At 54.9% G+C, this 11,078-nt stretch overlaps 1 protein-coding gene across 1 annotated transcript; it reads left to right on the forward strand.

The window, feature by feature from the left end:
- The first annotated feature begins 10,206 nt into the window (after window positions 1-10,206).
- Window positions 10,207-10,665, forward strand: UCN3 (urocortin 3). Its single transcript, XM_067534983.1, has one exon. It carries the CDS (start codon window positions 10,207-10,209, stop codon window positions 10,663-10,665), a length of 459 nt encoding a protein of 152 aa, XP_067391084.1.
- The last annotated feature ends 413 nt before the right edge of the window (window positions 10,666-11,078 follow it).

Below are 11,078 nucleotides of genomic sequence, written 5' to 3' on the forward strand. Positions count from 1 at the left end.
TTATGGGGGGGGGACCAATAATAAGTGAGAAAAAGCTTTCGCCCCAACTTTGTTTGAACTGCCTTGCATGTCTGCTTCACTCTTCCTCCTGTCTTTAGTAGCTAAGAGGCGGCTGCAGGTCCCCAGCCAGTGTGAATTCTGATAGCTCCAATTGTCTGTAGCTTTTCGCTATAATGTCTGTAAATTGTCCATTGGAGCTCCGGCAATTTGTACCAGCTGAAGATGTGCCCCTAAAGGCACCTGTAGCTCACATCTCGTAAACGTCAGCATCAGACTCAGTCCAAGCCTCTTTAGAAACTGTTTTGCAGCTTCTTTTTGTCGAATCCCACCTCCTTTGGCGGCAGCTCCCAGGAGCAATATTTTGTAATGGTTAACAGTGCACGGGGATTCTCAGGTACCAGAGCCCCAACAGGACGGCTTCCAAATGATATTTTTTGCAATAGCCAAGGAAAGGGAACTCATTTGCCTTGCCACCGGTAGGGTATTCTGGTGAGATTTTGCCCTGATTGAATTGGTTATGATATTAATCACGCGTCTGGGGATTTGAAAACCAACAGTGCTTCGGGACACATTTCATTTGTGTTTTTTCACGCTCGGCGGACCCCATTGCCGCTGACAACACGAAGGGAGCCAGAGAGCACCAAGGGAGCCCCCAAAGAGTTTTCAGAGACGGAACAAGCTGGTCCAGTCACAGCCTGACTTACCAGACTTGCCATGTCTGATGATTGCACCGAGTGTTACAGACTGATTGGAGAGGTAGTTATGTGGGGCTCAGAGAGATGCAAATCGGCTGACAAATTCTCACTGGTTACCGGAATTTAATCTCTGGCGACAACACTGGAACAGGCTCAGTTTGTTCCTAATTACAGCTCGGTGTTTTCAAATGAAATCTGAAAAATACAGCTGTCAGACTGGCTGCTCGTAATAATCCAGGGCCGAGAGCCCTTGGTACCAACAGAGCACATGGGGCTCCATCCTCAACAGGTGGAAATCAATGTAGAGCAACACGGATTTCTACCCATTGAGGAGCTGGGCCCATGCATTTATAGGGAAAAATAAGCAGGGTGGGTCTTTGCTGAGATCTGTTGAGGCACATGCAGGCAGCTGTCTGACTTTTGTAGGGTGTATTGTTTAAAACCTGTCAAAACTCCGTCTATGTGACTCCAACTCATGCAGCCAGGTTTACTGGTGCAAGCGATTGCTCGAGGACAGTCGTGTGAGAGCAATGGACTTCAGACAGGAAGGAGAATGGAAAGCCAGTTTTACAAAGCAGATCTCCCCAAAGTCCCTGGCCCCTTGGCCGGCGGTTGAGATCACTCTGAAGGGTCCCTGTTCTCAGCGCTGAGGATTCAAAATGCCAGGTCAAAGGGCCGTATCTCAGGCGGGGGATATTGTCCTCTTAACATTTCATGGCAGAGTTTAAGGCCTGACTTGGCACGGTGCTGAGTGACTCCCGGACACCCTCCCCTGCCGTTAACATCCGTGGGAGTCCCGGGTGCTGAACATCTCACAGGGTCGGGCCCACGGTGCTACCAGAACGAGGGGCCGATCACCCCAGGCCAAGTGGCGGCAGACGCGGCGCGAGCGTCTCCCACCTACGGCCCCGCCACAATCCTGACCTCCTCTCCCAGACGTGGCTCTGCAGAGTTCAGCCGTCGCACCTCAGGCCTGCCGTGGCGCTAGTCCGGCCCTGAGGGCCCCGTCAGAGCTGGGCCTTGGGATCCACACTCAACACAGGCTGGCTTACGCCCTCAGCAGCCAAAGGGCTGGGCGCAGCACAAGGGGAAGCCTTGTCTGCTTCAAAGAGGAAGAAGGCAGACGGGTGGAGAATGGGCAGAGTCCCGTGGAGAGGGCGGAGGGGTGAGAGGTGGGAACCACCGGCTAAGGAGAGGGATGGATTGAAGAAAACAGCCGCCTCCCACCCCCGTGCCAGGCCATCCTCAGTCTTGCTCTGACGTAGGCTGTCGTGGGACTGTCGTAGCCCTCTCCTGCCCACGTCCACACAGGCACTGTAGGCTTGGCCTGGGCAGGCTTTCCTGACCCGAGCAGGGGTTGCCAGTTGTCCTGAAACAGGCCCCACTGCGAAGTAGCTTCATTGGTCCTCTGAGCCGCCAGCTGCACCTGGTTCTGCCGAGAGCGGTGGTGAGCTATGGCGCCCGGGCCCCCGCTCCTTCCAGCAAAGCGTGGATGCTCACTCCCCGCTTTAAGCAGATGGCTAGTTCTTCCGGCTCCCAGGGAGCCCGGTCGTGCTCAGCGTGACACGCAGGCATCCGTGCTCTGCTGGAGCCGGGCCTGGGCCAGTGCTCCCCTGACGTTCTCTGACCTCCTGTCCTCCAAACCACGGCAGGGTGCTACGAGCAGCCGCCGGATTATTCTGCCTGGCGCCTCGTTGCAAGGAAACAAGGGAGAATGGCTGCGAGCAATGACAGGGGCTCCTTGCCCAGCTGACCAGACGAGCTCGGTGGGCGGGCGGGTCCTGCACCACCACTGAGACTCAGCCTGACACATCGCCCTCTTCCAGGAGCCAGAAAGCAGCTTCCTCTTCGCCCAGCCGCGAGGAGCCTTTCTGAGCTGATCTCAGCCCACAGTGGCTCTTTGAGCGGCTCCATGCCTGCCCGCATCCAGCTTTCCAATCCTGCCACATAACATGGGCCTGTTGGACGCCACGGGACCTGCCCAGCCCCGATGCGAGGGCAGAGTTGTGCTAACTGGAGAGAGGAAAAGGTCCCTCAAGCCCCTACAGACCCATCACTGTCTTGGCATGCTTGATTTCATATAGTGTAAGGCCAGACGGAACCATTATACTCCCCACTATGCTCCAGGCCATTACATTTCATCCGGCTGCCCCTCTATGGATCCCAGTTCCTTGAATTAAATTAGTCCTTAAGAAGCTGAACTACATGCCATAGGGACCGAGTGCCACCTCCCCCTGCAACAGAAGGCTCCATGCCAAAGAGCTTGTCAAGGAGAAATAAACACCCACAGCATTTCCATGGTGCTTGACACTTTCAGAGCATGACACATAGACTAGTCCCAGCTAAACTCGGCCCAGGTGAAGTGACAAAGGCAGGCCCGCATCAGGGTTTCGAGCACGTCTCACCTGCTGAGCACATCCCAGCTGACAACCACAACGAAAATCTAGGACCCCCAGGAACTTCCGGATTGAGCTCGCATTTCTGCCACAAGCCGCTGAGTTACCTTCAAATGGCAGCCACGGCCTTCAGCCTGCCCCGGGGGGGCACCAGCCCCCCCAACCTCACGAGAGCGGGGAAAGGGTGCCAACATCACATTGCACAGCTCCATCATTGGGAGGAGCAGGCAAAACCGCTGCCGCGGCCACTGGGCTGAAATCAACGTCCTTCCAAACGACCTCTGCTGCAGGTTCCTTGTCCAGACACCCGCTCCCCACTATAGCAGGGGGACGCAGTCTGTGAAAAACACCTTCAGCTCCCACGCGATGATGCCTTTTGTGTCAGTGTCCGGAGTCAACAGGCCCACAGCAGGTGCTCAGTGCATGTTTCACTAACAAACCCTGGGCACGATATATTTTCTGAAGGTAGAGTGCGTTTTGAAAACCATTTTCATAACACTGTGGGCCTGATCCTCCATCGCCTTCTACTTTGTGCAATGATTTACGCCCGTGCGAAGTGGAGGTCAAATGCTACCCGCTCCAGCGGGTAGCCTTTTGCACAATGCTGCGCTCCTTTTGCACGCGTGTAAGTGACTATATTTACAGTGCCCCACCAGAACGACTATGGCGAAGAGTGAGACCCACTTTCTGTTTAAAGCGCGACTAGTCTAAGCGCTCTAAAATTTGCCCAGTTACTGGGATCGCCTTGAAATTTGGGGAATGTCATAGGGGCACTGGTGAGGGTCAGTGATCCAAATTTGGAGTCATTTCATCCAGGGGTTCCTGAGATATAAGATGCAAGGCACTTGAGAATTGGGCTTACAGTTTTCTAAGCAGTTATGTAAGCAAAGTCATCCATCAAGATAGGGACCATAAAGCCATTCCTCTGCCCCTTACACATTAATAATTATAAACATCCAGTAGTGGCGCTAGCCATCAGCACTCTGGGATTTACCATAGAGGCAACAATTTCAGACAACCTTCCAGGCCAGATGTTCTTGAACAAGAATTGGGTGTTTGGTCCATAAATCAAATCGACACCTTCAATCTCACTCTCTTAGATGATGCCTTTCCCTGACTTCCCTAAGCCCCAGCCTGGCAGCAATGTCCAACAATGCTTTCTGAACCCAGCCGAGACTACTCCAGCCTCAGAGCGCGGTGTGGGGCCAGAGTGAAGGTCCTGGGTATTTTGGGAGGTGACTGTGGCTTGGTAGGGAAGTGAAACCTCAGTGCTGAATTGCCTGGGGTACTTCCTTTATTTTCGGTTCTCTAATGCACCAGAAAAGTGACGCACGCTGAACACGTGGGAGTGAGCTTGCAGCTTTAAATGCTTTGCAAGGAAGTTTTTGCATGGGAATTTCCTTAGTTTTTTTTTTTTTAATTGTCCTAGGAGGGGACTGGAGAGAGCAGTGGGTTGGGAAATGGGGGGAGGAGATTCTCTCTCTCTTCCTGCTGACTCCCGAACGTGTGTGAGGAGGGGAGCTTTCTCATTCACCCCCCAAGAGGGGATCCCCTCTCCGGCATACCTCAGGATGGGTGCAGGGTGGGGACCATCTCAGGTCTCCTGGGGAGTGGGGGGGAGGATTGCGGGAGGCGCATATCGAGGCGCATTCCCCACTCCCATCCTGTGGATCTCCTCAGGCCTGACTCCTGGGGAGCTCAGAGGGCACCCACAAAGGGTGGAGAAGTGTACCCGCCCCCTGGCAGGTCCCACATGGCTACTTGGAAGGTACTTCACCACCCAAGGGTGGTAGGAGGCTCGCTGAGACCCGCCCAAGCCCAGAAATCTTTAGAAGGCTTCTCAGGTCCCTCAACTTGCCCCACCCAGATGGGAAGAGGATGGGGAGGTTCCCCCTCAGAAGCCTTAGATAGCTGGAAGAGGAACCCCCAATGTCCGCCCGCCTGAAGATTCCCCTCAGGGCTGCACGTCCGTCCGACATGGGCCTGTCATGAGGGCTCCTGCCTGGCGATGTGACATGCCTGAGCACGCCCCCAGCTGGTGGGGGCTGGCTGGGAGGGACCCTCCAGCACCTATGGAGGCTAGTAGGAGCAGCTAGATCAGCGGTTCCCAACCTTTCCGGCTCGAGTGCCACAGATGTCATTTTTACAGCCCCGAAGAGCCCCCCAGTCTATCAACTCATAGAAGATGCATTGACGTACACGCTGCTACGGACGACAAATCACTGCCTATTTAAAGCAAACACTTGGCTGCTTCTGTGCTCATGGTTACATTCCCTCTTTTACACCTACAGAGCACGCACAGTCTGTCACACGCCTAGGCCACGTCCACACGGACGGAGGCAAAGTCGCCGCCGTCAGATCGACTTCTCCGGCTCGACCGGGCGGGCAGCGAAGACCCGCTCAGTCGATCCCGAAGTCGCCGTTATTAATCCAGCCCCGGAAGCGGCGCAGCGCTGCGTCGAGGGGACCGCGGGTCCCGTCGGCGCAGCGCAGGGAAGACGGCGCGCGGAAGGGCAGCACGGCAGTCGACGGGAGTCACACAAGTTCTTCGCGTAACTCCCGTCGACTGCCGCCGAATCGCCGAGGTCAGTGTAGACAGAGCCGCACAGACAAAGAGGAGTGACTGTCACCACACACGGACGCACGTGGCCTGGCAGCTAAGTCACGGCGGGCGGCCTGCTAAGTGCAGGCCAGAGCGGCAGGCCCGGATTTTTAGAGTCCTGCCCCTCCTCAAGCAGGGCAGGTCCTGGCTGCGTCCTGTAGCCCCGTGCGCTCCACCTGGGTCCCTGGGCAGTGGCTCCCTTCTGCAGCCAGGGGGACGGGAAATCAGTGCTCCCCTCCCTCTGGCTCCAGCAGGGACCCCAGCGCCTCAGGACCCAGGCAGAGCGCTTTGCTGTGCTCCCTGCTACAGCCAGTGGGAGGGCAGCCCTGATCTCCCACCCCCTTGTCTGCAGCAAGGCGCCCGCACCCGTCTCGTAGCCTCGTGGCACCGCGCTCCGCCTGGGTCCTTAGGCGGCGGCTCCCTTGGGCAGCCAGCGGGAGGGGAGTTGGGGGCCACTCTGAAAGACCCTGCAGGCCACTTTTGGCCCCCGGGCCACAAGCTGAGAACCACTGAGCTAGGATAATAAAGTCTGTGGATGGGAAGCCCCCATGTGAGCTGTAAGGCCCGGAGCAGGGCCCCAATAAGCCCTTGAGGGGGTAGAGCGCCCGGCAGGCTTCTCCGTGCTCCCTTCCTGTGTTGGGCCCTGCTTTCCGTCTGTCCCCCCCTTCCCTGCGACCACTCCAGCCTGGTCAGGGCTGGGGCGCCCTAGCTGCAGGCGGCAGGGTGTGGGGAAGCGGGCCGCAGGGCTTCCTGTCTCGCACGTGTTCCGTGGCTGGCTCCCGCCCCCGGGGACTAGCCTGCCCCAGCCCTGAGAATCAGAGGAGGTTTTCTATGCCAGGGTCTCTGGCAGCGTGAGCTTGAATTGAAAATCAAACCGGCCCCTCCAGCCCTTCAGCAAGTCACAGCCAGCTGCACCAGAGCCCGCAGCGAGCCGGGCAAGTGACTGGCAATAAAGGATCTAGCCCGACTGCGTGAGACTTCTTCTCGGACCCACAGCTGATCCCAGGGGCTCTCTGCAGTGGTGGGGCCGCCGGGTTGGTCCCGGGAGATCAGAGAGACAAGAAGGGCTCTGGGTAAGCTCAGAAGCTCATCTCTCTCGCCGACAGAGGTAAAACCTATTACCTCACCCCCTTCGTCACTCAGTGAGTACGTCTACACAGCACAGAGAAACCCGCGGCTGGCCCGCGCCAGCTGACTCATGTCACCGTTTCATGACTATGGGACCCCCACACACACACCGTGCCGGGTGCCAGAGCCTGGAAATCTACACAGCAGTGGGACAGCCCTGCAGCCGGGCCCTGCGGGCTCGAACCAGCTAGCACAAGCCAGCCGGGTGTCCGGTTGCTGTGTAGACGTGCCAACGGGGGGTCTCTGTCACTTGTTACCTGGTTTGCAGTGTACGGAAATATCCACTAGGGAGAAGCCTGTTGATCACCAAAGGGAGCACGCCCAAGGCTCTCTGCACGCCGCCTGGCCCGTTTTGTTTTATGGCAGGATCTCAACGGGCTCTGTAGATTGTGGGACAATGGAAAAGCCGTACGGGACTGTCTTGAATCTACTGCGATGGGTGACAGTGCGAGACATTAGCTAGAGAATAATAATATCTAGCGCTTTCCATCCGTAGATCTTAACGCATTTCACCCAGGAGACCAGGATCATTGTCCCCATTTTGCATATGGGGAAACTGAGGCACAGAACGGTGCAATGACTTGCCCAGGTTCACCCAGAGGACCAGAGATCTGAAAGCACTTTACAAAGGAGGGTGATATCATTACACCCGTTTTATAGATGGGGAAACTGAGGCACAGAGCTGGGCAGTAATATGCCCGAGGTTGGCCTGGTGGCAGAGTCAGGACTAGAAACCAGGTCTCCTGAATCCCCTGCCAGCGTTTTATATATTCTAGGCAGGAAAATAACTAGAATCCAGGGATGGGAGGGGGCAGTGCTTAATTTTGTGCCAGGGCTAAGCCCCGGCACCTCTAGGCTTGGCAGTTCAGAGCCCCGGCACCTCTGGGCTCGCCACGTCAGTTATGAAAGCGAAAAAATTGCTTGAGCCCCGGCACCTCTTTCATTCCAAATTAAGCACTGCGAGGGGGGGCGTCCTTCAAGTCAGGGGTTTACATGGGATGTTGTGGACAAACAAGATCTGTGAACAGGGTCAAAACGAGAGCCAGGCTGGCAGGAAACCGTCTCTCTCTCCACCCGGTCCGGCTGTCTCAAGTTTCCTGCCTGTCGTGAATGGCTCATTCGCTGGCTCCAGAGAGATGGGCCCTCATCTCGAGAGATGCTGAGCATCCGTTAACTCCCCTTGACTTGAAAGGGAGCCAGGATGTCCAGCGCCTCTTAGGAAAACGCCACCCCGGGGAGGAGAAACCCTTCCAAACCAGAAAGACAATGTGCAGGTGTTTCACAACCTCCCGCTAGGTTAAACTGGGGGGGGAGCAGACCTGCTGCAACCATATTCCAGCCCTGGTTTACCTCGATGCAGGAGTGCTGGGCTCGGGGCAGGGGGAACTGGGTGAGGTTCTGTGTTATACAGGTCAGATGAGATGATAACAGTCCCTTCGGGCCTTAAATGCTGTGAATACCTGGGTTCACGAAGAGCGCTGATTGGATCACAGGGGCAGGGAGTCTGGGCTGGGATGGCTGTCCGGCAAGTCAGGACCGAGGTGTACTGGAGATGCCCTGTTAGTACTACATAAAAGTTTTGCGGGTGACACAGTTACACAGTCCCTGCCTGCCCTAGACATGGCTCATTCCTTATCGCACTTTTTGTGGTAAAATCCAGGTGACTCGCTCAGGGTGGGCGTTGTTGATATCAATCAACGTATTGTGGTGTCACAAAATCCAGCTGGTGTCATTGGGGCAAATGCCTAGTATAAATGGTGCAGCTGAATGGAGCACAAAGTGATGCAGCTGAACTCACTAAGATTCTCCTCCTTCACTTAATTTGAGGCAGTGCAAATCCTATTTAAACCGGTTTCAATGCATCTACATTAGGGGTTTGCGCGGGGGTAACTAGATCAATTTTAAATTGAATTAAACTGATGCAAGTTTTCTAATATTGACAAGACCACGGATCACACGGGCCCGGTTTTCTTCTCCTGATGGAAACCCGTGTAATAGAATGAGAATCCAACCCAGCGTGTCTCAGATTCATAAAGCTTAAAGCCAGAAGGGATTATTAGATCTTCTGGTCTGACCTGCCTGTGGGCACTTCACAATTTTCTCAACTTGGGCAGTGATAATAAGCAAAGGCTGATCCAAATGAAATCAATGAAGATGTTGCCCGCTCTTGCCATTTTATCGTGTGGCTCACGTAAAGCCCCAAGCTCCTGGAGTCATGTGATTCTGTGAGCCTCTTGGTTTTCATTTTTTAAAAAGGACATGTCTAGCCCCTTTGACTAAGGAGAAAAGATTGAAAATGTGACCCAAGTGCTTCCTAGAGGCTCAGAAATCAGAAGACAAAGAAAGCAAACCTAAAGTTAATATTTTGTTTGAAATCTCATGATTTTGAAGCCAATCTCATGATTTCGGTGGGCCTGACTCTTGATTTTTCACTAGTCAGGGTCGGTTTCACTGTGGTTCCACTGTTGTTTTTAATCAGATGCACTCTCAGGGCTGCAGTAGATGAGTTGCTAACACTGCCTGGGGTTTCCCATTTATATAGAAACAAACGTTACCCCCCGGCACTAACTAGCAACATGAACGCATTCCTACTGGAATTCAGATTGCCTGGAAGTTTGTTTTTGAAAAGCTCTATTTTGAACCGGGTATGAGGTGCCCGGGACAGGGGGGGGGGGGGTGGAGAGGGAGAGCCTTTGAAGGTGACATCAGGGAAGTCATGTCAAGCACAGAGGATCAAGTGGCTGCAGGTTGGGAGGTGACAATGAGATTCTGACAATCATTATAACAGCTTTTGTCTCCCACCCCAGAGTCAGCTGCATTTCAGCAACAGTGAAGCAAAGCAATCCTTATGCAAGAATAGTCTATAGGTCTGCAAAGCATTGAGTCTACAGTTCAGCATGTAAAAGTTCAGGCTGCTTTTCTAACTGTGGGGTGTAGTGACCTACCCCAAATTACAGAGGAAACCCAGGGCACATTGGAACACAGAAGGCCTCACACCCACTCCCCTGCTCTAAACACTAGACCACACTTCCTCCTAGTTGTGGAATTAGAACCCAGGCATCCTGATTTCCTGTCCACTGCTCTGACCACCAGACCACACTTCCTCCTAGCTGTGAGAATAGAACCCAGGAGTCCTGGTGCCCAGCCCCCGGTCTAACCACTAGACCACACTTCCTCCTAGCTGTGGGAATAGAACCCAAGAGTCCTGACTCCCTGTCCCCTGCTCTAACCACTAGACACTTCCCCCAAGATCTGACAATCCCCATCTCTTATCACCAGAGGACCACTCTGCTCTGATTATACCATGCCATTAATCCTAACGACACTCACCTACCTTTCTACCTTCCCTGCCTTCTCTCCCTCTCCTGAGCCACAGGGTGGAACCATGTCTCCCACAAGACTCACGCTGCTGCTCCTGATTTTGTGTGCTGCGCGGACGGGCCTGTCCCTCAAGCTGTACAGAGCCGAGTCCCTCTTCCGCTGCATCAATGCCGCCCTCTCGGAGGCCAAGCAGAGCCGCCCGGAGGAGAACTCCTTCCCGGACAAGAGGAGTTTCGACGGTCCTCCCGAGAAGCTTGCGCCCTCCCAGGAACAGGACGAGGAGGAAAAGGAGAAAAGGACATTCCCGGGGGATGCCCGTTACAAATACCTCTCCCAGGCGCAACTCAAGGGCAAGCCCTACCAGAACCGGGCCAAGAGCGACCAGCGCAGCAAATTCACCCTCTCCCTCGACGTCCCCACCAACATCATGAACATCCTCTTCAACATCGCCAAGGCCAAGAACTTGAGGGCAAAGGCCGCCGCCAACGCCCACTTGATGGCCCAGATTGGGCGGCGGAAGTGAAGGAGGCCGTGGGGCGGCGGCGGATGGGGCGGAGTGAACTTGTTGGGTGAGGTAGGGCTGGGTGGGCTGGGGAGGCCTTCGGCTCCCCACGTGGAACTGTACATACGTGCTGTCTATTTTTGATCCTTAAATCTGCATAACGTTCATCTCTCTCTCTCTTTCTTTCTCTCTGAATTTTTCCTCTCCTCAGAGCCCTGGCTGCTTCCCGCTTGCTCCCTGGGCTTTCACACTAGGGGACCGGGACGTTGGCTTCCCATAACACGGGCCCCCATTAAAGCAACAGTCTCTGGAGTTTCCAGTTCTTCTCCTTTCCTTTCCTCTCATTCAGTCGCCAGCTGGGCAAATAAAGCTTGCCTGGGAGAAGAGACTGTGAGGGCTATAAAGGGGATTTGTTTCTGGGGCTGTGGGACCCA

The sequence above is a fragment of the Emydura macquarii genome, unplaced genomic scaffold (assembly GCF_026122565.2).
Source record: "Emydura macquarii macquarii isolate MOO-44397 ecotype Brisbane River unplaced genomic scaffold, CSIRO-AGI_Emac_v2 contig_3470, whole genome shotgun sequence".
Classification (NCBI taxonomy): domain Eukaryota; kingdom Metazoa; phylum Chordata; order Testudines; family Chelidae; genus Emydura; species Emydura macquarii.